We start from the raw sequence: 26,982 nt of genomic DNA on the forward strand, positions 1-26,982 counted from the left end.
GCAGATTGATCTTGAACCGAACAAAGCCGGGGCGAGCCAGACCTCGAAAAGGCTTCGCGTAACTGCAGGCCTGCCCCTCGAAGGCCGTCACATGAGCCCATAAGAAAAGATCTGATCCATTTAAAAAAAAAAAAAGGAATTAGAGCTCAGTGTGACCCAAACGGTTTGCGGGGAAACCCCTCGTTCTTCTCTTAAAAAGTTGATCAGGCTCCAGCGAGGGCTCTCGACCCACCTGTGCCCCCCCCCCCCCACCCACCCCCACCCCACCCCACATTGAATCCCTCTCTGTCCAATAGTGGGACGGCAGCATACCAGCCCTGCCGCCACCACCAGCACGGCCTCAATGGCACAGGAAGGTACGTCTGCTTGAGGAGGGGCTGTCGGAGTCGGGGCGCTGCCAGCTTTGCGCGTCGCGGCGGGCTTTTGGCATGTTGGGCCGGGCTGCTTGGACACCCCCCCCCCCCCCCACCCTCCACCCTGCTGTCTGCTGCCTGCGCACTCATCTGCCACTTTGGGAACGGTGGCCCGCGGCATCGCACACACACACACAGAACCATGCAAAGCTCAGCCACTCGACCTTGGAGCCCTGCTGCTGCGTGTCCCGGTGCTTGAATACACGGAGCCACCCCCCCCCCCCACCCCCCCTCCCTCTCGTGGTCCGGCTGTTTAATTTTCCCACGTGGTGCTTAGCGGGCCACTTAACTGACACCCGGCATGACCCTCTCGCGCCCCCCCCCAAGTCGCCGTGGCTGCCACCTGGCAAAGGTTCGGTTCACGCTGCGCCGCCTGCGAGGTCCTTTTTCGTCTTTTCCTCCGCGGCGTAAACGTTTGAACCCTCTCGCCTTTGCGTGGGTTTGTGCCGCCGGCGCTCGGGGGGGTGGGGGGGGGCGATGCCGGGTCGGCAGCAGCCAGCCAGCCAGCGGCGCATGTTCGCGAGTGCAGCACAGAATGCGAGAACCGTGCATGGGAAGCTGTACCAACAGAATGCACAGTGTCCTTTTTTGTTGTTGTTTGGTTTTCTCCTGCCTGCTCTGCTGTATTCGTACCGCGTCGAGAGCCTGAAGGCGTCAGTGTGCCTGCGAGCCGCGTACGATCCCCCAACAGCGCCAGGAGCCTCCTCCCCCTTGGAACGTTTACTTTATAAAGGGCTGAGTCCAATTGGTTTTTTTTGCGTCAGTAAAAAAAAAAAGAAAAAAAAAAAAAAAAGAAATGTTTTTGCTTGTGGACTGGAGTGACAGAAATGAAATGTATGGTCTGTGTACCATCATGTGGTCGTATCTCTGAGGCCAGACTGATGATGGATATGAGGAGGTGACAAATCTGATCAGTGGTGCAGAAATGTTAAAAAGTTAAATGAAGAATAGGTGATTTTTGCTATTTGCGTTGATTCGAACTGATTTCACCTTTTACGTTACTTCTGTAGCAGTAAGATGATGTTAATTCGGTGGTATGGTCAAATTTACTGTGAATTAAAAAAAACAATTATTTGCCCTTTGGGCTGATTAAAGACATTACTTTACCCAAAGTGTAGTTTGGGAGACACTTAAACACACAGTATATACAGTGTCTCAGGCCGGTTTGAACGAAGCATACCGAACACGTTTAAAGGAATCGGGGTTCGATTGCATTTTTTTTTTTTGCCACTTGCGAAAGCGTTCGCCGGCTCCTTCTTAGTGGGGGGGGGGGGGGGGGGGGGGGGAAGGGGGGCTTTGAGGTGGATGCTGCATGTTTCAAAGCCGGCGTCGCCGCATGAACCCACAATGACTCTGTGACGGCCATTTAAAGGGCGCTGTGACATTTGTTGTGAGGTCAGACGTTGAGGCGCGGATGCTAAATACTGTTTTCTCGCCTTCTTCATCGCCCTCCTCCCTGCTTTGTAAACGAAGGTAAGGGAGGATCATCGGTGTTCGTACAACGCTTTGTGGGTGCTTATTTTTATGTTTGTGTGCACGCTTGTGGACCTTTTATTCAGTTGTGTGGTGGTGAAAAGGTTTTTTGGGGGGAAAAAGGGGCGACTTTTTATGTTTTACCTTTTTGTTTATGCTCTGACTGCTCCCAAAAATGTTGATTGTATGAATGCTGAATTCACCCCACCACCCACCATTTCTTTTTATGCTTTAAAATCAGCACTTAAAATGTGTGTCACAAAGAGGAAAACAAATTAATTCAGGGAAAAAGCTACATGTGGTAAATCAGGATTGTGAGATAACTTTCTATATTTTCATTTTTCATCATTTTTGACACGCTCATAATAAGTTTTTGTTGTACTTAAGTGACTTAAAAAAACATTTTGTTGTCAGAATTTCTTACAATTCTCAGTCGTTTAGAATGTGGTGGTGGAAACTTTTCTCAGTCCCTCGTTTGTCTCTGACAGAGTGAACTCTGTCCTCAGATGTCCTCACTGTTTTGTCTCTCTCTTTCAGCATGCAAATCCTTACTAAACAAAAAGTCGGATGGCGTGAAGGTAAGTCTTCTTTTATTCACTTCTCTCTGTACGTGGCACGTATCTCTGACATTATGAACACGGGGGAAATGCATTATGTTCTTCTCGTTTAGGTTTGTCTTCCTGCTGTGGTGCTCAGTTAAAAAAAAAAAAAAGGATTGATAGGAATATAATGGTGAATTCAGATGTAATATTTAATGTGAAAGTAAGGGACACAACGACATTTCTTTTGTTTTCTTTGATTCGCAGCGATTCAAACAAACGCCGCTTTTGTGTGTTTTTTTTTTTTAAATCCGCGGTCAGCGTCGATGCTGCAGTGAAGCGCCATGATCGACCAGGGACAAAATAAAGTTCTCATTACATAAAGTCACTTGGAACAACAACTAAATCCCCAATACGTCCCACAAATGACCTCCACGTCCAATGCTTTCCACATTCGTCTCAGCATTGACTTTAGTGACCCTTCGGCTCACCTTTGTTCCTCTGTGAGCTCGTGCGGCTGTTTTTTTTTGTTTCTTCTGGCTTTCTGGCGTCAATCGGGGGGGGGGCCTCACTTTTTTCACTATTTTGACGAGTTTCTTGTTTCCCGGTTACCCCTTATCCTTTCCCCCCTCTTTTCCACGGCTGTCTGTCAGAAAAGGAAGTCCAGCTCCAGTGTTTGTTTGATGGTGAGATCGGCTCTGTCGTTTCTGTTGTTCATTTTTCATTCTCTGTTTCTCTGGGTCCTTCGGAGGCCTTTATCCCCCCCCCCCCCCCCCCCCCCCCCCAGTGCCCCCTCCCCTCCTCTCCGTGTCATCTGCTTCTTCTTTTCCCCTTCTGGGCGGCTTTCCTAGCTCCATCCGACATCCCTGCATCCCCCTTCTGCCACATCAGCGCCACCAAAACCATCGCAGCGCCCGACAAAACGCACACAGACACACACCGACAGACACACACTCACAGACACACACTCCCTCACCCCATTCCAACTTACCAACAGCTCTGCATTTTTATCTTTTTGATTAGTTTTGTTTTAGATAATACACATAATACAATGCACGTCATTTTTCGTGCAACAAAAGGAGCCAAAACCGTTTTAAATGTTACATTTAAAAATTTGGGGAAAAGCTCTGAAATAATACTGAATAGTCCCCAAGTTTCAATATGTGCCAGTCAATAAATACTGAAAAAAGGGCGGAAGAAGATTCTCCGTCAAACCAGGAACATTTTACGTCCTGAGGCCTCTAACCGCGACACAAAATGTCAAAGAAAAAAAAAACAAGTCACACGGTAGCTTCACGATGCAGATGTTCACTGCACATGTGTCGCGTCGGTCTCAGTGTTGCACGTTTAATTTTCTCTCAGAAGATATGCCTTGTTGAGATACTCAAAGTGTTAGAAACAAAGCGCTGAAACACCTCCCGGGGCTTTGCTTTCAAGCTTTTATTTCTCATTCGTCCACCTCTTTATGACTTTATTGTTGGGATGCTGAGAAGCTCCTTGTTCTCCTTCCAGCTCAAACTGTGTGCTCTCTTGTCCACTTCTCTCTGTTGTGCAGCTGAACCTTTTTGTTCTTGCAGAATCCAACAAAACCAGACAAACATTATAGTTTGAGGGATCTATTCTCTGGGATTTAGTTCTCCAAAAAACCAATGCGAACCATGACCAGTAAACAGTTTATCCGTAAACAATTTATTATAACTATTGTGCGTGTGAGGTACTTTCTGTTTGCATGAATGACAGAAATCACCGCAGCACATTACTTCTACCCGTTTGTAAATGCATCTCAATACCGTCCAATGTGCCGACGCGTCATGTCTTCCATCCAATCAAATTATTTCCCAGGAGTACAGCCAATGAACTCATGTTTCAGTCTAATTAAAACATATGTTGTATATGCCGTGTAGCAGGGGTGAGGGTTAGGGTGAACTTGCAATCAAGCTTTATTATTATTATTATTATGGGAAAGAACCTGACATCAAGGCCCTTCACTGCATGCACAGACCTGAACTGGTAACCGTTATTCTAAAAACAAGTTTCTGACTCGGTTACGCATCTTTTGGCTGTGCTTCTGCCAGAAATAGTTTACCTGTGCTGGGAAAATACTTCAAATCCTATCTGCTGTAGAAATGCATGTGCTGAATTAACTGTTCTGTATTTTGACTTTTCTTTCAATGTGGTAAAATGTCTGCAAAAGTTGTAAGACGGCAACTGCAGGAAGACACCGGGGACGCTCAGAGAGCTCGACGCGCCACCTCACAGCAGCGAAATGAGTCCTTTAAGACAGTCGCTGCACGTAGCGCTTTTGAAGCAGGACTTAAATCTCCTTCTGCTAGTTTCTCCCCCCCGCTACTCCCCGCTAAATGCACACAAGACAAAAGGAGAACACAACCACCGCCCCTCTTTTTTGAAGCCGGGGTTCAGACGACTGATGCAGGGACCCAAATGAGCGCGCGTTGCACCGCACCTCGTCACGTCCCGCACGCGCAATGCGGGCGGCGCTCCTGTTGGCGCGCGTCTTACCCGAGGTTCCCAGGGAGCTTCTGGCCGATGGCCGCGGCCCAGTGGGAGTCATTCTGTGTTGTGTTTCTCTTTGCCCCAGTCGCAGGGAAACGGTAAAAACAGTGTAGTAAGCAGCAGCAGCACCAAAGACAGCAGCATGTCATCCTCAGCACCAATGGTACCTCATCTCTATTTGGTTTCTCTCACATTGCTTTTTGTTTCTTTTCTTTTTTTAACTGCATCATTTAATCGTTTTCATCTTTTTTTAATGTCTGGTTCGGTGTGCTTCTCGTCTTTTTGTGTCACACCCCGTGCGAAGGGAAATCTGTTTGTTTTCACCTCGTCCTGACTTTAAAATTGAACGACTGCTTTGGTACCTCAGAGTGTCGTCCCCCCCCCGGCTCGTGTTTTACCCAGACGTCCCGTGCACACACTCGTGCGTGTCTGTGTGTGTGTGTGTATACATTCACGCAGTGCGCTGACAGGTAGACAAATGGCTTTCATTTGGTCGCACAACAGTAGACACTTGAATCGTGTTCCGCTCGGCCGTTTCCTGGGTGACTCCTGGGTGACGGTTTGCTCTCTAAGAAGAACAGGTTTCAGGTGTCGACCTGTTTAGATTTGGCCTCTCCTGCACGAATACGAACACGTATTTTGGAAATTGGAAATGACGAGGACCTCTGGTTGAAACAGGAGCTGGAGTGGACGGGCCACAGAGAGAACAGCACAACAGTGTGAGGATTCAGCCCCTGTGTTCATGTATAAAAATGCTTTAAAAAACATAACATAACAACGGCATCAAAGCCACCGATTGGTTAAAATTGTCCAGTCTGTCCCACATGTCTTCAAAAGGGGCCGCATGTTGCCACTGTTGTGTAGCTGCCGGCTGTTTGCGCCGCGGTCGGTTGGTGCATCGGGAGAGCGGCTCGCCGCTGGGCCGCTTTGTGCCGAGTGTTCCCGCCGCTCGGTGGGGTCGAGGTTAAGGACGCACGGGACGGCGCCTGTGGCCTATTGGATCACAGACTTCCCCCGCCCCCCCCCCCCCTCCTCAGTCGGAGCCCGAGCGGCTCCACCATGAGCACCACGACATCCACACTCATCCATCTGGTCACCGTTAATGTGCCTCAGCTTCTGTGCCGTAGCTGCTGTGTTTGTATGTGTGTGTGTGTGTGTTGTCACGGTGTGTTGTCGCCGCCCCCCCCCCTCACCCTCCACCCACACTTTTCACCTCCCTGCATGGTAAAGTGTCTCCTACCTCCCCCCCCCCAGGAAGCCCAGACAACTGTTGTACACAACCCAGCTGACGGCACCAAGGTAAGCCCTCCCTCCTCCTCCTCCTCCTCCTCCTCTTCCTCCTCCCAGGGATTCACGTTGAGGGTCAAATCCTGTGAATCCCCAAATCTGGAAGCTTGCAGTGAGGGTCACTCCCAGTGGGAAGTTCCCCGTTATGAAGTTTGAGTTTGAACTTTTAGTGGAAAATATTGTTCTGCTTAAAAAGTGCAATTTATTTATGAACCCAGTTGGTTAAACATCAGCTGTTTTCGTTGATTTAGGATGTTTTAAATGTTTAAATATTTGCATGAGAAGGCTTTTGTATTTCGTCCAACACTCGCTTCCTTCAATGCCGAATAGATATTTAGGTCTCTATGCAAACTGTCTCCAAAGACTCAGGTGAGACCTCTTACTAAAGCGCGATCATGCTGCTTGTGCTGATGTGTTGGCTTAAAAAACAACAACAACACAAGGAGGGCTTAAGATGCCAGTGATGCTACACAATTATCTTTAGTTTTAATAACACTTCCTATTAGTCCCCACCTGTGTGCGCGCGGCTCTCGGCGCTTCCCCCCCCCCCCCCCCCTCGCTGCCGTCCCGGCTGGTCTGTGCTCCTGGGAGGGAGTTGTCCGTCTGTCCGTCACGTTGTCCCCTTGTCCTCTTGTCCACGTGCGGGCAGGTTGTCCGAAGCGTCCCCGACCCCTCCCGCCTCACGTTGTCATTAAAACAACGACTTGTCTTTATGGATCTCTCTCTCTCTCTCTCTCTCTCTCGCCCTCACCCCCTCTCTGTCTGACAGGGCTCCACGGAGAGCTGCAATAACGCAGAAGAGGAGGAGATGAAAGGTAGGAAAGGTACATGTCCAACTTTTCACCTTCTCCGCACGTCTCTTTTGTCCCGGTTCTGTCACTGCCTTGAAGTCCCGATCGGACAGAGCAGCTCACAACTGTGTAAAAATGTAAACACTCAATAATTTACCTTTTTCGTCACACGCGCCACTTAAGCCTTTAATTAGCGGGACACGATTCCCATTCACAGTCCGCAAGTGAGTGAAGTAGGACAGAGAAACCTCCGGGGGGGGGGGGGGGGGGGAGCTAATCCAGTTACTTAAGGCAGCTTTCTGTGGGTTTACCAGCACTGGATCTCATGGTGGATGATCAGCGACGTGCCACTGAGAGGCGGTTCTCTGCCTGAAGCCGAGCGCACTCGTTCTCATTAATCGTAAATCAGAAGCCATTTATTGCCACGTATGTCGCACAATGTGAGGATGAGATTAACACTTTCATTAGAGGAGAATGTCACGAGCCGAAGTCAAGCAAAGTGAGTAGAATGTCATGTTCGATTGAGCTCTGAAGGACGGAGGCTGCTGAACACGCTGCTGACCTGTGTGTGTGTGTGTGTGTGCGTGTGTGTGTGTGTGTGTGTGTTTGTCCTTTGCGATTGAGACTAAAGCTTCTTAAAGGTGATTCAGGGGATCGGATGTGACCCGAGGGACTCTGCTGGGTGGGGTTTACTGGTCCAGCTGGTTCCTTACTTTCTGGGACCTGAATGGTATCGATCCTTCCTGACGGTGAACGGGTCGCTGAGTCACGCAAGATAATTTGGGATGCGAGCTCACTGCCGGTGTGCCTCTGTCTGTCTGTTTGTGTGTGTGTGTGTGGCCAGTGGCGGCCTGTGGGTCCTCTGGTGCAGACGGTGCAGTGGTGAAGCAGTGCAGCCCCACTGGGGAGCAGACCCACGCCGTGCCTCCTCGCTGCTGCTGCCCGCCTCCCGCCTGTAAGTTTTCAGGGCGAGCGGTTTCTTCCCCCGACTCCGCTGTGTCGGCGCTTTATCGTTTGTGTCCCGACCTGTAAAAACAAACAACAACACAAGCTCCCTCTCCTCCTCCTCCTCCTCCTCCTCCTCCTCCTCTCCTCCTTCCGTCTCACTGCACGAGTTCCCCTCTCTCCTGCTGTGCTGCCGTCTAGTGGCCCACAAGCCGCTGAGTGTCTGCAGCCCATTTGGGCCATAATGGCCGCCTCGTAGCCGCTGAACATGACTTTAATCTCACTGGGACGACCCGCGCTCCCCCCCCCCCCCCCTCCCACTCACCCCCTGCAGCCGCTGCCCCGCAGGAGGCTGCCGGCGTCCCTCAGCCCGGTCCTGGTCCCGGACCAGAGTGCGCTCTGGCGCCCCCCGCAGGCGTGAGCCGCGAACTGCGGCGAAGTAAGTGCCGGGGAGTGGGAGGAGAGGGGGGAGGGGGGGGGGGGGAGGGGCGGGGGTGTGCAGTGCTTGTGCGAAGGCTGTTCATACCCGGCGTTCTGACTTCCTGCGTCGCCTGGCGGCAGGAAGCTGATGAACACGGAGTCACATGGCGGTGTGGAGGTCTCCTCAGGCTGCGCGGCTGCATGTTGAGTGTCACGCATGCAGATTTGTGCATTTCTGGCGGGATGTTTTGCAAACTTGCAAATCATGCCAAGAATTCCTATTGGTGTGAATTTATGTCTCCTTCTCTGAATTCTCTGAATTCCTGCTGTATTTGAGTAATTGTTTTTAAGATGAGGACGTTTTGATGTGTGCTTGTGGGCGCAGTGAAGTGAAGAGTATTTCAATTTAATTGAATGTTCTTCTCAATCATTTGTTGGCACAATCCAACAACATCTTGAAAGAAATCAGGTTACGTACGTGGTGATCAATAGTAAGAGTGATTATTTGACTCGGCTGATAACTTTTATCACTCATCATCGGAGGAAGGGCAACTCCTCCGTGTCCAGATGTTTGGGCCCAACTAAGAAATGTGAAAAGAAAAACATCTGTCTGTTTCTCCGATGTGGTGTTTTATTTGGACGGTGTGTTGTGTCCAAGGTGACTTCTGATGTCACTGTCAGAGGCGTCTTCACACCCCCCCACTTCCACTTCCAAACGGTCCCTGACGGTCTTAAACCTTTTATCGTTGTCTTCTTCCTCCTCCTCCTCCTCCTCCTTCTCTTCTCTTCTCAGCTCGCAAACAGGAGATAATAAAGATGACGGAGCAGCTGATTGAAGCCATCAACAACGGGGACTTTGAGGCTTACACGTGAGTGTGCGGCGCGCGATTCGGACGACGCGAAGGTCGCCCGTGAAACAAAGGCTCGAGTGCGTCTGTGTGTCCTCTGACAGGCGGATCTGTGACCCCGGGCTGACCTCCTTTGAGCCGGAGGCTCTCGGGAACCTGGTGGAGGGGATGGACTTCCACAAGTTCTACTTTGACAACCGTAAGCTGCTCCGTGGTGAATTAAGACGACCGTAACGCTAATAATATAAATATACAATAACACAACACATGCTTCTTTCGTTCACATTGGTTGCGCAGTGCTGAGTAAAAACAGCAAGCCGGTGCACACCACCATCCTCAACCCCCACGTGCACCTGATCGGGGAGGAGGCCGCCTGCATCGCGTACATCCGCCTGACGCAGTACATGGACGCTCAGGGCCGGCCGCGCTCCTGCCAGTCGGAGGAGACGCGCGTGTGGCACCGCCGCGACGCCAAGTGGCTCAACGTGCACTTCCACTGCTCGGGAGCGCCGGCCGCCCCCCTGCAGTGAACCGGCTCCACGGGCCCAGGTAGGCCTCACCGGCACGGGGCACCTCTGGTGGGGAGCGAACCGCAGGGGATTTTTTTTAATATACTTATTTCATGCGGTACAGTTTGAGACTTTTGTCTTTTTTACTTTTAGCTCACTGTACTCCTTTATGAACATATTCATTTTAAGAAACTTACATACTACACTATTTTTATTTTTACTTTTTGGACAGTTTTGTAACTACAAAGTACAATATTATTGTTCAATTCTATGGTTTATTTTTTTACAAAAAAATAGTAATATGTCAAACTATTCTGACATATTACTACTTTTTCCCCACTTAATTACTACTGTACCACTGTACTATAATATATTTCAATGTGCTATAGTGACATTTTCATATGTACTATAACTTTTTAATGATTTTCTTTTCCATGCTGTACAATGACTTTAATTATAAGACTTAGTACAATATGTCAAAAAAAACTCATCATTTCCTATTTTTATACCATAACTTTTATGATTTTTCTTCAACTATTTGAATTTATTTCAACATGCAGTACTATTGAGTCGCTGCCATCGCTGATCATCACCAGTTCTCCCACTAACCAGTGCAACACCGTCTCCTCTCCAGCTTTGCCGGACCTCTAAAGCTGTTTGGAGCTTCCATCTCCGTGGTCCGATCGGTGCCTGGATCACGACACGGAAGAAGCTGCTTGGAAAAGTTGCAAAAAAAAGGAAACCGTTTTTTAAAAAGATAGAAGTGGGGGGAAAATGCATTATGAATTAAACAAAAAAAAAAAATAAGAAGCTTATTTCCAAAGCTCGCCTGAATGACCGACCACACCGATCCAGTCCAACCCTTAGTCACGTGGCGTCCGGCCCGCCGGAGGTCAGCCCCTCGTGGCAGACGGCCCGTGGCGCCCGCGGCCTTTATTTCCCGCTTGTTTTGTCCACTGTCAGGAAAAGTATTAAAACTGATACATACATATATATGTGTATATGTGTGTGTATAGGGGGCAACAAGTCTAAAATAGGAAACACGTGATTTTATGTTTTGTTTCCTAGAGAGCAACAGATTACCGTTTATTTTACACTTCACAGGGTTAATTTGATTTGGGTTTATGGGAACTATAGCGACTAATATCAACGTGCAATCAGATTTTTAACATTTGTTTTAATCGCATCCGTGCACAAAGGGGAAGTTGAAAACGGATGGATCTCACTCAAAAAGGGGATGTTTAGTTTGATAGAAATGAGCATAAATAGGTGTTTATACAGGAGGAAAGGGGAAACATTATATATTTTAGGGTGTAGGGAAGCAAGTTAAGCATGTGTTGTTGTTTTTATTCTTCTTTTTTTTTTTTTTTTTTTTGCCTTGAGATCCCGAGTTGTAAATACCAACACACACCATGCATGCATGCATGGACGCGCGCGCGCACACACACACACACACACACACACACACACACACACACACATTCCAGGTCCCTATGCTCCAGCCTTTTAGGGTTAAGCCTCTCTGGAGCTTTAGACACAGCATGTGTCCGGGGCTCATCCTGAGGTTGCAGAAAGCCTCCATCTGTCCGTCCCACATCTCCTCCTCACATCTCCTCCTCACATCTCCTCCTCACACCTCCTCCTCACATCTCCTCACATCTCCAAGCCTGACGCGCAGCTTGATCAACGGCTCGCACTGTTTTTGGACCCTCTCGACTCGATGCTGTTGTGTCCTTTCTGCAACCTCAGGGTCCTCTCCGCCCCCCCCTCCCCCCCGCTCTACCTCCCCCGTCCCTGCCTCTTACACCCTCCAACGTCCTTCGCTTAAAGCCCTGTTATTACTGTCCAGGTAGCAGCTCGCTGTGTAACGATGATGTCACCCTTATGCCTGTCTCTTGTTGGGATTGTGATCTTAAAATGTCGCGTGTCGTCCGTCTTGGCTTGCTGTGTGAAGTCTTGGAATTATAAAAAAAAAAAGCATGTTAGAAAGGGAATGCAGCTGAAGGATTATACAAAAAAAAAAGGGCATGATGGGAAGAGGGCTGTGGGACCTTCGCTGATGGCAATCAATGGATCCGGTCCTTGTGTCCGTCGTAAATGTAATGGATATTACTGTTTTGATGTTATTTTTATAGTTGTTTTAGCCAGAAATGTAAGAACAATTTGGGAGACTGCCACAACCATTTTTTACTGTCCCAATTTGCCCCCCCCCCCCCACACACACACACACACTGACATCTTGAGACAAAATAACATGTTTTACACTCCTGTGGCTGATAACTCACACGTGAGATTCTCCCTTTAAAGAGGACACACATCTGTGTAACATAGGGAATAAAAGGTGGATCGTGCACCTCCAACCTTTGACAATATGTCACATATTAGGGCTCACCACACATTCCGGCTAAAGGTCACTCAGATTTATATACTTAGAATATTTAGACTTTTAACCTTTTTAGTTATCAATCGGAATTAATGAACAAAAATCTATTTTTACATTTTCTACATCATTTCAAAGGTGTCAATTCAAGTTCTGAAGAAGGCTTCAACATTTTTGTGCAATACGTTCAGGGGCAATACATTAATATTCTGCAGTTAGAGGTTTTGTCACATTTAAGTTTATATTTGCATTTACAGAGTGACCTCCCTGCTTCAGCCAATGAATTCCATTGGAACGTCACAGCTATTTAACACTGGTGTAAATAGGACGAGTGACCAAATAAAAGCGCTCCTTCACGTCAACTTTGGGCTGTTTGCTGCTACGACGATAATTCACAACTGTTTTGCTTCGTATACAATTTTTGTAGTTATATATTAATTAATAATTTGGCAGAAGGTCAAACCAAACATTGGAGTTAAAAACCAACACCTTGTATGCAGTTCTACAAACGGGGGAGAGATGCATGTCGACTTTGTGGTCATTTGTCACTGTTTTCTTGATAAATTAAAAACCTATGTTACTCGATGACATGGCTCCATCATATCAAAATCAAGCAATGTCTCACAGTAAAATGCAGAAATGATTAGAAAAAAGCCTTAGTGTGTATGTAAGTAACTTTATTGCATTGTAGCCTTGTACTAGAGGGGCCACGTGTGTCTATACTCTTGAGTTTCATTTGGATGCTGGATTTTTTTGCATGATCATACAGTTAATAAACATACATTAAAACCAAAAAGTGTTTGCATTTATGAAAGTATTTCAACACTGGCGTCCGTTTCTCTCAAGTTGCAGTTCAAAATGTGTGTGTGTGATCGGATGCGGTTACCAAAGTTTAATTGATTAGACGCAAACCATATTTAGCATGTGATTGATTTAATTTGGCAAAGCTAAAAGCAGAACATACTTTGGCTTCATATTAAAAAGGAAGATTGTCGCTCTTATGCTGTGGATTTTTCATTTACAATATAAAACTTTTCGATTAGCTCAAACCGCAGTACTGATGGTCTCCTCTGGGAGGCGCCAAAGACCAGACAAATCCACCGAATCCTTACAAAACGATAGAACTTAATTATTAAAAAGGTGTACAGGTGGAGCCAACAGACCGACAGCATAATTCCCCTGCATCACTTTAGAGTAACATAAAAAAATAAGAACGTTTTATTTGTTCCTCTAAATGATATTTTCAGTCAGTGCGTTCTGTGCGTATAAGAAACACAAAAGAGCCACGTGGTAGTCTTGATGAATTTTAATTACATCAAACAGGGTTCATTTAAAAAGTGGAAAAGGAGGAAAACACAGGGTTTCATCATCACCGTCATGTTCAACACAGCAACAGAAATCGGCACGGAGGGGGTCACAGGTCACCTATACCTATCTCAGGAAGCCATTCTCCTCTCCAGAGCCGGATGGCAAGCGACAGATGAAGCGGTTTAGTGATCAATTCAAAGCTATAGGACATAAGCTAAGATGAACAGTGTGTGTGTGTGTGTCGTGGCATTAGCCTGCCGTAGGTGACCTGGAACTCTCCCGTGATTAGTGTGTCTCTCTCGGTTCACACAACCGTCGCTCTCGATCGGCGGGGGAGACGGACGCCGATCGCACGCAGCTCTCATGGCTTTACGTCCAAGTCCATTTGGCAAATCCCCACTGGACGCCGCCGTCGTCGTCGTCGTCCTCCTCTCTGATTGGTCGAGGGACGAGGGGGGAGGCGGCAGGGATTGGTTGATTGATTGATTGCTCCATGCTGATTGGGACTCATCCGTTCCGAAGCGCGTAGAGTCTGAAATGTTTGGTGCCGACCTGCAACCATGGTTACGCTTTTTGTTGTTTTGTTTTTTCCCAAACGAAAGTCGACCTCTTCTGGCAGTGCTTTAGTCTTCATAGCACACAACGACAACAACAACAAAAATAAACACCACCATCAACCTTTTCTAGGATTGTTCGGTTTTCCTTGATTCAAGGAAGAAAAGCAAAAACAGAGAAAGAAGCCACGTTTCTCTACTGAAGGGAAGAAAAAGGAAAACTGTGGTGGGGGGGGGGGGGGGGGCGATACAATCTTTTCTCACTGTAGACGGTCTCAGCAGATTTACTCTACTAGGCTTCAGACACACAGCTCCAAGGCCACCTTTCTCTCTTGAGTCCCAGGCCGGCGCAGAGGAGTGAGGAGAGTAGGAGAAGAAACACACAGATTAGAGAGAGGAGACGTTGAAGGAAGAGAGATTTAAAGTCAGAAGTCGTATCAGGTGACAGTGATGTAGCCGAGGAGACGGAGGGAAGCAGCCAGCCTGGATCTACATGCATTGTCAAGGGGGAAAAGAGAAGGGGGGTGGGGGGGGGGGCACACTGAAGCCATGCAGCAGCCCGACAGCAGCCAAGGGAACAATCGGTCACCTTCAGGCAGCAACGCGTCATGGAGGAGGGACGTGGGGAGTCTTCACACAACTCGCAACAAGTTTTTGTTGAGTGGGGGGGGCACACACAAGCAAGGGTTCATCCACCGGGAGCAACATGGCTAACCCACCCATATGCCATGCTCCCATTGGGCTCCGGGAACAGGCGATTGGCACCGCAGGGACGGTGGAGCGACGGACAGGACTGGGGGGGAGGAGGGAGTGGCGAGGGGGGGGGGGGGGGGGAAGCAAGTGCATGGCAGCATGGACGACATCTGTTCACCATGTTTTAGGTTCCCGTTGGAGACGAGACCGAACCACCACCCCCCCCCCCCCGCGCCCCGCCCCTCCTGGAGCAGCACTCACTCACCACGCGCTCGCAGCATTGAAGCGGACAGACGAGGGGGGGGGGGGGGGTGTTGGGGGGCGGGGCTTAGCAGCTTTGCTGCGGCTCCCCGCTCCTGCTTTTTGACTTTCTGCCCTCCACATCTGTAGGACAAAGGCAATGATTACATCCGTCCACCTCACAGCTACACAAATACATTAAAGCAACTTCAAACAGAGGCAGAAATAAATAAGGATGGAGGGGGGTGGGGGTTCCAGGAGTATCGGCACATCAGCTGCGCTCGTCTTTGATCATAACTTAATGATTACAACAGTCCGCCAGTCTCAAATACATAATCAGATATCAGCTGTTCTCGTCGGGATGCTCAAATAAAAACAAAAAAAAGGTCCAGATACCAAAGGTAATGATGTTGGCTTCATTCCCAAAACAATCTGACTAATTAAAACTGTGATTACAGTCTTGACTTCCTGTTTCATAAACTCTAAGACTAAAATGTGGTTATTGGCCACGTCGTTCTCCACCTTCTACCATGAGATTATTTCAGGAACGAAGCTTCATCATTTTGTCTCCAGCGTGCCATTATTAATAATAGTAATATATTAAAAAAAACACATACAAAAAGGTGTCAAATGTACAGAAACACGCCACGTCTAAACAAACAAAACAAAAGGTCACCATGACATCCATTTTGATCACAGCAATCAAAATGAGAGGTTCAAGTCGGACAGAACAAAGTCATGCAGCTTTAGTGGGTGATGCAACAGAGTTAAAGAGGCAGTGAAAAAGACACCCAGTCACCCAGAAACCAGGTTTTTGTTTGAATGGATCCTCCATTATCGCCGCTCACTGTTTGAAGCCACAGACAGAAATACTGTGACACAACGGCCCCAGAGAGCTGCAGATAATAGTGTAGTGTTAGTGTAGACATGATGAGGAAACAAAACAAAAAAAAACATGGCCGACGGATGAAAGAAACATTCATCAAAGTACCGCCTCAGGAGGAAGAACAAAGCAAAACAAGGAAAAACCAAAAAGGAATCCACCAATCGGCACCGTGACAAACAGAAAAGCACCAAACAAATGCACCACGCGGAGCGACAGTGCTCCAATAAATACATGCAGAGGAGTTCCTCCTCCTTTAGGGCAGGGTTTGGTACCGGCGAGCCAGAACCCGACCCGTCACTCACACACAGCCGTACTCGTACCACAGGGACTGCTTGTCCTCTGGGCTCAGGGACTCGTCCTCGTTATTCACACAACCCGGATCGGCGCCCCCGCTGGCCGGGCCGTTTGATTGGCTGAAAGCATCCTGGTTTGGGGTTTTAGGAGGAGGAGGGGTGTGTGTTTTATTTGTGACCGGAGGCCCGCTGATGTTGCTGACTAGGGTGGGGTTCAGAGACAGGAAGGGGTGGTGTTTGCCCAGCGACTCACTAAAGATGGAGTCCATGAAGACGGACTCGGCGGTGAAGGAGGGGCCCAGGAAGGACTCCAGGGTGGAGAGGTCTGGATCCTCCGAGCTACGGCAGGGCAGGCTGAGTGACTTTGGCAGGGGGGCGGCGGCGGTAAGGGGTCCCTTTAGGTCGGCGCTGCCGGGGCGGTACTCACTGGGTGTCGGCTGGGGGCGCCCCCCGGCCTTGGCGGCGGCGGCGGCGGCGGGGGGAGGAGCCGCGTCGACGGACACCGGGTGGCGGTGGTCCTTGGAGAGCAGGTCGTGGATGCTGGTGCGCCGCGTGGTGCCCTCGGCGGTGGAGATGACGCTGCTGGCGCGGGGCAGCGTGGACGAGGCCAGGTCCAGGCGCCCCGACACCGACGTGGCTTTGCCCTGCGACGACAGGCCCGGGCGGACCGGCGCCGAGCCCCGGACGCGGGTGCTCTCCGCCTTGCGCAGGGTGGGGCGACCCGGTTGCCCGGCGACCCGGGGCGGGCGGTCCGAGGCGACCGGCGCCGCCTTCCCGCTGGAGGAGCGCAGTATGCCTCGGCTCTTTGGGCGCTCTTTGGGCGCGCGCTCGGAGGAGGTGGAGAGGCGAGGAGAGTCCGCGGTGAGGTTCTCCTGACTGCCAGACTGAAGACGGGGAAAACAGGGTCAGCTTCAGCCCCCCCGGTTCGAGCTGCAATATATTCTATATACAAGTGTTTCAACACCATCTCAGAGGAACCCTTCCATATAAGGGCATTTTTATCCTTTTCGTTATTTATCAGGACGGCATCTTTTAAATGATTAAAACGTTTTTCTTTCAAATGAGAATTGCCCAAAACATTTTAAATGGTCATGATGATAAAGTGAATTCTTAATTTTATTTAAATTTGGTTTAACAAAAAATTATATTTTATCAAGAAAATAACATGTAGCAGATTATGAATGATCCAGCAGGTTCATAACTATGAACATTTTGAACACAACAACCCGGTTGGAGGCCCCACCTCTGCAGGATCGATGCCCTCATCCAGGAACTGCTGCAGGGAAAGCACCTCCCTCACCGGGGAACCCGCTTTCGCCGCCTGGGTCGGGCCGGCGCCGCCCGCGGCTGCGGACGGCTCGAGCGCCCTGCGCAGCTGCAGGGGGCTCTGGTGGGAGGAGCGCGAGGAGGTGGGCTGCTGCACGGGGCTGCTGCCGCTGCTGGACCACACCTCCTGGTCCAAGCTCAGGCTGAACTCCCCGCTGCTCTCGCTGTGAGGCCTGCTGAGGCTGCCGTTCAACGCGCCTGTGAAGTTTTAATGAGCTGTCAGTTGAAATGACGTCAGAACTTTGAATATGAAATACAGTACCGGTGCAGCTGCTTCCGAATGTCAGTAAAACATAAAAACTAAATGTTGCACCCAGCTCTGATCTCATCCTGATGTATTTGGTTTAGACAAGAAGTAACCGGTAACTTCTCAAATCAAACACCACATTGACGTAGGGTGACTAAAGGCATCAAGGAAACACATAAAGGGAGCAAAGGAGCGAGATTGGTTAGTTGAGTGGAGGGAAGGAAGGAGGAGCATACCTTTGCCCTCCAGAGGAGAAGTGAGGTGGGAGTTATTGTTACTATTACTACTGATGGTCCTGTTGCTATGGAGACTGGTGGGTCTGCAGGCTGGGTAAGGGACAAGAGGGAAGCACACACACACACACATATACACACACACGGTTAGAATATACAAACATATACACTTACATGAATCCACACAGACATGCACTAAGACAAAGAGTAACACGTAGGTGGGACAGTTTGACAGAGCGTCTCCTGCTGGGGCAGCAGATGGCACATGCCAGGCAGAGGGACAGGAAGGGTGGCTCGCTGCCAGGCTGCAGCACCAACATGTCCAGTCAGTGAACAAAGAGACGAAGAGGACCGACCCGCCTCGGTGGAAGAGGGGAAACCGATAGTGATAAAACCGAACAACAGCCGATGGTGGTGTAGGATTTTTAATAAATCATGTGAAAATGGGAATTAAAGAGAAGGTGTGATATTGTGACACTTTGAGCTGGAAACCGTGGAATCATTTCTAACTGGTTTTCAGGACAGCGGTGATCAGCATTTGAACCATCACGGCCCATTGTGGCCCAGAGAGGGACCCAGTGCAGAGTAGTGGTCACTTACAGACGCTACAGGGTACTCTGCACAGAACGCTCCGCTCAACGGGAGAAGGACACAGAGCACTGCTGTACCCCTGCAGGCCTGATCAAAACACACACACACACACACACACACGCTTTGAAGAACATCAAAGTGTAAACGTTTAATATCTATTCATGTTCTCAGAACATAAAAGTTGTGTGAATAAAACAGTAGGTATGTGAAATATATAGCACCTCTGCTGCATTAAAAGCAATGTCCCGGGGTTTGAGGCCATTAGAGACCTACACAGACCAGCATCTCTAACTACAGACGAGGGGACGTACTGGGTCTCACCCAGTTAGCACCACAGGTGCCAGGAACGTGTGTGTAAAAGTTTGGTGTCTGGGTGGACTTCCTTAGAGCTGCAAGGCGCTGGTGAATCGCTGCTCGGCTGTAGATTAACTGCCCCGGATAGCGGCCTGAAGCTGGAATTAGAGTCAATCCTACGTTCAACGCAGGCCGATTCCTCTCCCTCCAACAAAATTGCTTTTCCAACTGTAGATCGAGCTTAATGGAGGCCGCCCGAAGATTAGCGGCGCCGCCGCCGATGACATGACCTGCTTTTCCCCGGGTCTCCCCTTTCGAAATGTCAAGTCTTACCGTGACTCTTGGGGTCTTCCAAGGAGCCGGTAACGTCTTCACAGGAGGCATTGTCTGTTGGGACAGAGAAAGAGGTGCTACAGCTGCATCGATGGAGCAAAAATAAGTAATAATAAGTGATATCTCTCTTCTTCCAATCCTGACCTTTGACCTGGAGCCGCAGCTTGGCCCTGCGGTGCCCGGGCGTGGGCAGGGTGAGGGCGGCACAGTCGATGGCGTTGGTGGAAAGGGCGAGATCCTTCATGCGCCGCCCGCTGCGCCCTCTGCTCGCGGCCGCGCCGGCGTCCCCGGCCTCGGCGCCGTCCAGGTTGTCGATGCTGCTCGCCCATTGGGCGTCGGGGTCGCCCGCCACCGCCATGGTCTGCAGCAGGTCATTCATGGCTGAGTGGACCAACGGAGGGGCGGCAATTAGGGTCGCGGGCAGGAACATTGGGCCAAAATGGACTGTTCACTTTGATTGATTGACATTTGTGTTTTTAAAGATAATGAGCTGCATAGCTTAGGTTAAATTATAGTTTCACACAAAGCCCTCATTTGGATTGCTGCTATTTTCATACAGGCTTCGAGGGCAAGTAGTTTTCAACCACTAAAGCTTCATAAGGGATCAGAATTGTCGAAAGATCTAATTAATATTCAGTGAAACAACAAAATCAAGTCAAGTTGCATATTATAAAAAAAATAAGCCCCAAAGTGCATAAAGATGATAGCTGCACGGTTATTATTTCTTAGGAGGCCACTGTCCTTGTGCACTTTGTCTCTGTGACAGTAGAGGAGCATGACGGCATGCAGAGCGGCTGTGAGCAGCAGCAGAGGCCATGTCAGCAGAATAAGATCTGAAATGCAGCACGCCGACAGAGGGAGAGCGAAGGAGTGATACACGGAGAGAGAGAGAGAGAGAGAGAGAGAGAGAGAGAGCGAGAGAAAAGAGAGGCTCCATTTCAAGTCCTCCATGGTGAGTGCGAGTTAGGGTGATAAGGCGGTTGGTGATTTTTTCTTCCTTTTCAAGCCATGCTGCAATCAAAGATGGAGGCAAACAGGCAGATGAAAAGCAAACAGTCAGTCAGTCAGTCTCACACACACACGCCGCGTCAGTCACCAAATGAAAGCACAGGGCACACGACAAAGCTGCCCGATTGCATTGTAACGGTTCCCACCGCGACCAAACCGGCAGATGAGGCTTCGGTGGGTGACACACGCGTGACCAAAAGAGACGGACGGGCGTCACACACAACGGGACACACACATCTTTCTTACTGTCACATGAGCCCTTATTTATTTTGTGCATCTTTGCTGCAAGACAAACTAAAGTTTGCACTAATCACTTATGTGCTAATGAGTGAGAGCACAACGATGCTACGCTGCTGCGAGCAGATACTCCACAGCAGGGGGGTGGAGGTGGCAGACGTAGGGCGGAGGAGGTGACGGGAGAGTCAGGGGCTACTAGACAAAAAGAATCAGAAGGACAAGTCACTGAGGTCACCAGATGCAGCAGCATGGGGGCACACATTTTAAACTCAAATCTTGCGTAAATAACGTTGAATGATCTCTTTTAACATTTAACATTTAATGTCGCAGTGGGGCTCGAGAGCCGTGACGGAAAGCTGAGACGGCCACGCAGCTGAGGCGTGAAATCAGTGACTGTTCCTTCTTTGTTTCTCCTCGGGCGGAGAGGAGAGGGAGGCGCAGAGGGAGGCTAGCGCGGCGGCGGCTAACGGGAAGGTCTTACACATGGAGCGCCGGTAGATGGCCTTGGCCTTGTCTTTGTCCTTGGATCTGTTCCTCATGAAAGGCAACCTTTTTAAAGCTGTCAAGAGCGCAGCCAGAGACGGACGGACGGCCAGAGAGGGGGGAGGGTAGGGGGGGGGGGGGGGAGCGGTCAAACAGGGAAAGAAAAACAAAAGAAAAAAAAGAAGAAGAGGGAGGTGGTTAATGTTGTCACAAAGAGAGCCGAGGGGGGAGATGCAGAGAGAGAGAGAGAGAGAGAGAGAGAGAGAGTTGAGCACCTGGACAACAGACACACAATCAATGCAGTAGACACAACCACTACACTTTATGACTCACAACAAGGGGTGGATCGTACTGGTCTCTACAAACACGGGTTTGTATTTCATGGAAAAACTGTTTGTAAGATGTATCAGCAATGCTTGTTTAATGCTGAGGTCTTATTAATACATCGTTATTTAGTTAAATCATTGAAATGCTTGTTAGTATGAACTAAAATGCCTCCCACACACTTTAAGTCCTGAATAATGTTTTTAAGGGCAGACTTTGGTAAATAAAAATAAAAAGACATTATACAAACAAACATGTGTACACATTATTCAAATGCTCACAGACAAACACACACAAGCACATTTTATCTGCACTCGACAACACACACAAGCACTCATGTTAATGGTCACGAGCGTTGTATCCTGCATTTCATAGTGCACACAACACAACTGTCAACACATTAACACCTACATGAAACACGGAGGATGGAGAATATTAAACGGTGCAATGGGGAGAAAGAGAAGGTGAGCAGGCGGCTTCGGGGGAGGACTGCTTCCAGACACATGAGAAACTCTATTGTTACACACTTCACTGTGTACCGCCATCGCCTTAAAGAGTTTACGGCACTGTATACTTAAAAGAGTTGACTCACTCTTATACTGGCTCTAGCTTTTTGATTTAAACAAACAAATATATTTTCACTTTTTAAGAGCAACCTACTGGATGATGTGATGATATCACCTACTAGCCCATGTACAACCTGTTTTCACTAATTACACATCTTCTACCAGATCCAGACAACCAGGATTGGTACCTGCGTTGACTGAACATCGGCCACAATGCATTGCACCTTTTAATAGCTTGGATGCTAAGTTAGAGGGTGTTTCTTTACAGGCTAAACTGCACACATCAGCAGGTTGACATTCTGAAACTACAAGCTAATGAGAATGTGAGGTGCGCTTGATTTATCACATCTAAACACTGTGGAAGGAGTAGTCCCCTGATCCACATGTTTGACACACCTGCCAAACATGGCTCTTACATTACCCACAATGCAAATCAACTGCAGAGAGGTCAAAGATTTAGTTCTGTTACGTCACTCTAGGTGTAACATGTAGCCTCAAGCCGCGAAAGACGTCAGTAAGGTCTCTTCAAATGAAGTGTTCAATGATAAGGTTACAGAAATCAAGCGCACCCACTGTTCAAATACAGGAAGTGGATCCACTTCTCTAACCGGGTCAGACTGAGACTGAGAGTCAACCTCGTGCTGCTGCACAGCCTCTAGCCGTAGCCTCTAGGACAGCTGAGTGAAACAAGACGATGGACTCACGAAAACATGCCCCGAGAGACGCGACAGTCGGGTCACAAACCCCGCCCACCCTCCCCATCCGCACCATACCATTGGTGGAACCCTGCACCTGGGCAGGGGGCTGCTGCCCTCTCCTCCCTTCGTAAAGAGAGAGAGAGAGAGAGAGAGAAATAAAGAAGCAAAGGAGCAGTTAGGGGAGGAAAGACCCATTCAACCACTCAACCAGCACAAACCAACACACACCAAGTAGCAGTGTATTATTATGCGTTTGTGTGTGGTACACTGTTGAAGTATTTGATCACATGTACTTTGTTTGATTGGATAAATGTTTGTTTGTAGGTATTTCTCTTTCTTCATGTGAGACAAGTGGGTGCAAATAGATCCCGATTTGTCGGGTCTACATCTGTGTGTTTACAGGCCGGTCTGCGTTTTTTCTTTGCACTCACTGCTGCTCCTCTTTTGTGTCAGCGTGTCGTCCAGCGAGTTGGACCCGGAGCCGATGGACGAGCTGTCCTGGCTGTCCTGGGGGAACGTCAGGAAACCGTCGCCGGACTCTGAGCGGGAGGGCGTCAGCGTGAGAGAGCGCATCCTCTCCCGGCTCTTCGGCTTGATCAACTTCCTCATCTTCAAAGTGATCCAGTTGCCACGCCTGCAATAAAAAAACAAGAGTGACGGTGAGTGAGACGGAGAGACCGTCAGGAACAAGAGGAGGAAAGAAACTGCAATGTAAAGGCAATGCGTAAGGGCATTAAAAGGAGTATGAAAGCTGGATTAAAAGCTCTGCAGGCCATAAATATTTGATGCAGCTCTGCCGGAGGCTGCGGTGGAAGCGTTTTCTGCCGTTCCCTCGCCTCAAAGAGTCAACAAGCAAACCGAATTTTCAAGATCAGAGTCCGCTGTGATACACCCGACTTGTTTGAGTCGCTCAAATTCAGACGTACGCCATTTTTACATTGAGATGCCAGACCAGTGACGATCATGTCGTTGACACAAAATAGTTTTTCTATTTTTTTTATATTTTTGTATATAGTTTTGTAAGTATTTCTTTTCACCCGTGTGAGAAGCTGTAGCGTTTTTCTTTTACCTGCGTGGAGGTGAGGGGTCGTAGAACTTGTACTGGTCCATGATCTTCTCCTCCAGCTTCTCCTTCTGTCTCCTCAGCTCATTCAGCTTGTCTCTGATTGGTGGAGAATTGAGAGATGAGCCACAAAAACATACAAGAACAAAATCCAAATGTGCAATCCAAATAGAAATGCAAAAAAAAAAAATGGTTTTGATCTCTGGAAGGAAAGTCGTCATCAGGAGGTTTACATGTATTGTCTTTGCTCGACGTGGAACAGGTCCTTGCTCTCCATGGTTTGCTCCAACAGTGTGCGATTCTGCAGCATCAGAGTCTGGATCTGGTCCAAAAGGTGGCGATTCTCCTCCTCAAGGTTTCCTTTGAGCTGGCTCAACAACTAACACACACACACAGACAGAGACACGCGTACACACAGATAGCTATATGAAAGGAATCCAAAGACACCTGGCTTAACAACAAGGCAAACCCGTCAAAAGACAGCTGGCTTTCAAAGTAGCCCACAAACACATTATGACAGAGAAGGGAGGATCAATGTCTCCTCACCTCGCACTGATTGGTGAGCTTGGTTGAGGTGATGTCCAGCTGCTGGTACTGCTCCTTCAGTTTAGAGAATTCAGCCTCCAGCTTAGTCTGGTCCAGCTTGGCGCTGTTCAGCTGAGTCTTCACGTTCTTATGGTCCAGCTGGAGATTGTCGTTGTCCTTCACCAGCTGACGATAGGTATTATTCAGCCTGAGGATATGCATATGGACACGCATTTACAATTTACAACATTTGTTGTAATTTAAGGAAACTATTCATTGGTACGTGTTTAACATTTGAATAGTTAATAACTATTCAAAGGGCGGAGCTGACCTATCATTATCTTCTTTCAGCAGTTTGTACTGATCAGCTGTGGCTTGGTGTGTTTGATTCTCTAGCGCCATCTTTTCCTGCTGCTCCTTGAGATGTTTCTCCAGATCCTCCAGCTCTCCTTTCCTCTGCATGAGCTGCTTGTACCTGCGTGCACAAGTTCACAAGAGGACAACTAAATAAGACAGGAAGGAATACAAAGCCCATGCAGTTGTACTACCCCCAAAGGCTATGGTTGTTTTTGTGATCATTTTATTATTGACCTTATCAGGTTCAAAAGGTGGTCAAAGTAGCGTGTAAAGTTATGAGTGAGAATTTAATCTGTGAGTAGACGTGAACAGGGGCCTCACTTGTCCTCCAGGTCCCTGTGCTGCTGCTCCAGGCCCTTGTGGGAGGTCTTCAGGCCGCCGTGCTTTCCGATCAGGGCTTCATACTCGGCCGCCTGCCTCTCGTGGAGCGCCGCCAGCTTCTCGTGATCGCGCAGGAGCAGCTCGTAGGTGGACCTCAGCTCCTCTTTGTCCTTCAGCGCTCCCTCGCGCTCGCCCTCCACGCTGCTCTGCTGGCTCTGCAGCTGAGCGTTCTGGGCCATGAGGGCCGCACTCTTTGAGCTCAGGGTGGAGTTCTCCACCTAAAAGGAAATTGAAGAGGGGATCGGTGAAGCAGTTTGAATCCACCATCAACATTTTTGTCATCTCAAAAGATATTTTTATTATTTTATCTATAACCAGCACTGGGGTCCTGGATTCAAACATTTGTTGTTCTTGTCTACAGGGGGCGCTGTGGCTCTGCTCAGTTTGTTCTCTCTCTGTACTCCATCCATGTAACATCAGCAGGAAAAGGATTTGTCATGTTTCCTTTGTGGTCACGGCAGTTTCCGGGTCTCAAGCCTCTCCACAATCATGACTAGCGTATTCACGCACACACGCACAGAGTCCAGGTGCTGACACACTTTCAGTGCCTTTAAACAGCGTTTCACCCACAGAGACAGCTGGACGCTACTGTATGGTCGGTATAAAAGCCTCTCCCCATAAGCAGGGTTTGAATTAGTGCTGAACAGGAAGCGCAGGTCTACATCCGCACCAGGAGTTCAATGGCCCGGCAAGGCCACCACAGCAACACACACACTTTTGCTTTTTTATGGCGTTCATTGTTCGAACGCATTTCAGATAATAAAATATACGCTGCACTATGAATGACCTGGTATTCTTCTCGAACAATCACAATTGTATAATCATTTATTTACTATACATTTGATGTATTCATCATAATGTCACATGCGAGTTGGGCCAGGAAGGGCAGCCAACGTACAACATGCCAAACCAAAACATGGCGATCATAAAATCTGATTTCCATACGGATGAGCCGCTGTGGAGATTCCCCAATGGGAGCGGCCCGAAAGAACAACAAATCCGAGGTTGTGGTCCATAGAGAGTGTGTGTCATCCCCGGTTTACTTTGTGGAACTCGTGAACAAGTTACCTGCAGCTTGGCGTTCTGCGTTTGAAGCGACGTGTTGTTCTCCTGCAAAGAAGCAGTCTGTCTCTGCACGGCCACTATCTGGGCCTGCAGGTTGGCGCTTTGAGTTTCCAGTTGTTTGAGCTGACTCTTCAGGGCCGCCTTCTCAGCTTGCAGCGTGGCATTCTGGGAAAAAGGGCGACACACACGATAACGTAAACCCACATGCGTTTTGGAAAAAGTCCCAAAAGCCATTGTGACATTGCAACAACTCACATTCCTCTCCACCTCGATGAGTCTGTCTTTGACTTTCAGCAGTTCTCTGGTGGCTTCATGACTCTCGTTCTCCCATTTACTGACAGCCTGAGGGTCATCCCCTCCTCTAGGGGGCGAGCTCAGCACCATCCTCTCCTCCTCTTCCCTCTGGCGCAGCGCTTCGTAGTTTTTCTTCACCTGGAGAGAGATGAGCGAGACGACAGAACAATAGAAGTAACTCCTCCAACAGAAACATCAGGGGAATCCAACGCAGCTGGAAAAACTAAATTCCTAGAGATAAAACAACATTCTTGGAGCATGGCATGAGTAATGGTGAAGCCCAGCAGCAGACCGGAGCCATTATGGCTTCACAGAGGCTTCGACTTTTTTGGATTCGATTCATGTCAGCGAGTTCAAAACGCACACACCACACTAAAAGAAAGCAGACGTCCTCCACTCCATCTCCTTCAGAGACTCCTGCCGCCTCATGAATAGATAAGCTGCCGATAGGAAGAGTGGAAGCATGAATAATGCATCGACCTTGAGAAGCCCTCAGTGTTTTCAGTGCTTTGGACCGCAGCGGAAATAGTTTGGGGCTTTGGCTTTGTGGTTTGGGATGGGATTTTACACTCGGCCAGTTCAATTGTTTTGAAGTTATGCGCCTGCAGGCAACACAATCCAACATACTGCATGACGTGGATTGCGTCACTGACCGTCTTGAGCTCCTGGCGCAGTTGCTGGTTGAGGTTAGAGGACTCCTGCAGTCGGGCCTCCAGGGCGGCGATCTTCTCCTCTTTAATCTCCAAAGACGATTTCAGAGTCGACTCCAGTTTGGTCTCCAGGAGCCTGAACCTGAGAAATATAAATACTCGAGTTAGCTCTGTGTGTGCATTTGTGTCTTCGGTCAAGAGTGTGATCACACAT

General features: G+C 48.8%; 2 protein-coding genes across 43 annotated transcripts in view; one reads left to right on the forward strand and one right to left on the reverse strand.

Moving 5' to 3' along the window:
• The window catches only part of camk2g2 (calcium/calmodulin-dependent protein kinase (CaM kinase) II gamma 2), a 33,719-nt gene extending 21,796 nt beyond the window's left edge, over positions 1-11,923 (forward strand). Inside the window, exons 13-23 of one of the 37 annotated variants that reach the window (XM_062566516.1) lie at positions 297-356; positions 2,424-2,464; positions 3,079-3,111; positions 5,025-5,102; positions 6,194-6,238; positions 6,996-7,041; positions 8,297-8,401; positions 9,176-9,251; positions 9,335-9,429; positions 9,528-9,779; positions 10,374-11,923. In XM_062566516.1, coding sequence (XP_062422500.1) covers positions 297-356; positions 2,424-2,464; positions 3,079-3,111; positions 5,025-5,102; positions 6,194-6,238; positions 6,996-7,041; positions 8,297-8,401; positions 9,176-9,251; positions 9,335-9,429; positions 9,528-9,760 — 812 coding nt within the window. In that variant the 3' untranslated portion in view covers positions 9,761-9,779; positions 10,374-11,923. Of the gene's footprint in view, positions 1-296; positions 357-2,423; positions 2,465-3,078; positions 3,112-5,024; positions 5,103-6,193; positions 6,239-6,995; positions 7,051-7,861; positions 7,973-8,296; positions 8,402-9,175; positions 9,252-9,334; positions 9,430-9,527; positions 9,780-10,373 lie in introns of all 37 variants that reach the window. The other 36 variants (XM_037465766.2, XM_037465738.2, XM_037465739.2 and 33 more) reach the window with 36 other exon arrangements.
• Positions 11,924-13,410: 1,487 nt separating this feature from the next.
• ccdc88ab (coiled-coil domain containing 88Ab) overlaps positions 13,411-26,982 on the reverse strand; it is a 48,194-nt gene continuing 34,622 nt past the window's right edge. Inside the window, exons 21-38 of one of the 6 annotated variants that reach the window (XR_005119948.2) lie at positions 26,772-26,910; positions 26,080-26,256; positions 25,828-25,989; positions 24,700-24,977; positions 24,353-24,496; positions 24,043-24,229; positions 23,730-23,875; positions 23,503-23,595; positions 22,865-23,067; positions 22,509-22,556; positions 20,844-20,921; positions 19,262-19,498; positions 19,118-19,171; positions 17,903-17,992; positions 17,337-17,617; positions 16,521-16,977; positions 14,940-15,058; positions 13,411-14,312 (exon numbers count right to left, since the gene is read on the reverse strand). Coding sequence is in view for 4 of the 6 variants with exons in the window: in XM_062566515.1 (XP_062422499.1) it covers positions 16,099-16,977; positions 17,337-17,617; positions 17,903-17,985; positions 18,378-18,383; positions 18,496-18,577; positions 19,118-19,171; positions 19,262-19,498; positions 20,844-20,921; positions 22,865-23,067; positions 23,503-23,595; positions 23,730-23,875; positions 24,043-24,229; positions 24,353-24,496; positions 24,700-24,977; positions 25,828-25,989; positions 26,080-26,256; positions 26,772-26,910 (3,229 nt within the window). In the remaining 2 variants the exon portion in view is untranslated. Of the gene's footprint in view, positions 14,313-14,939; positions 15,059-15,133; positions 16,978-17,336; positions 17,618-17,902; positions 17,993-18,377; positions 18,384-18,495; positions 18,578-19,117; positions 19,172-19,261; positions 19,499-20,843; positions 20,922-22,508; positions 22,557-22,864; positions 23,068-23,502; positions 23,596-23,729; positions 23,876-24,042; positions 24,230-24,352; positions 24,497-24,699; positions 24,978-25,827; positions 25,990-26,079; positions 26,257-26,771; positions 26,911-26,982 lie in introns of those variants that run through there. The other 5 variants (XR_005119947.2, XM_062566515.1, XM_037465732.2 and 2 more) reach the window with 5 other exon arrangements.

This window comes from Pungitius pungitius, chromosome 13 (assembly GCF_949316345.1).
Source record: "Pungitius pungitius chromosome 13, fPunPun2.1, whole genome shotgun sequence".
Lineage (NCBI taxonomy): Eukaryota > Metazoa > Chordata > Actinopteri > Perciformes > Gasterosteidae > Pungitius > Pungitius pungitius.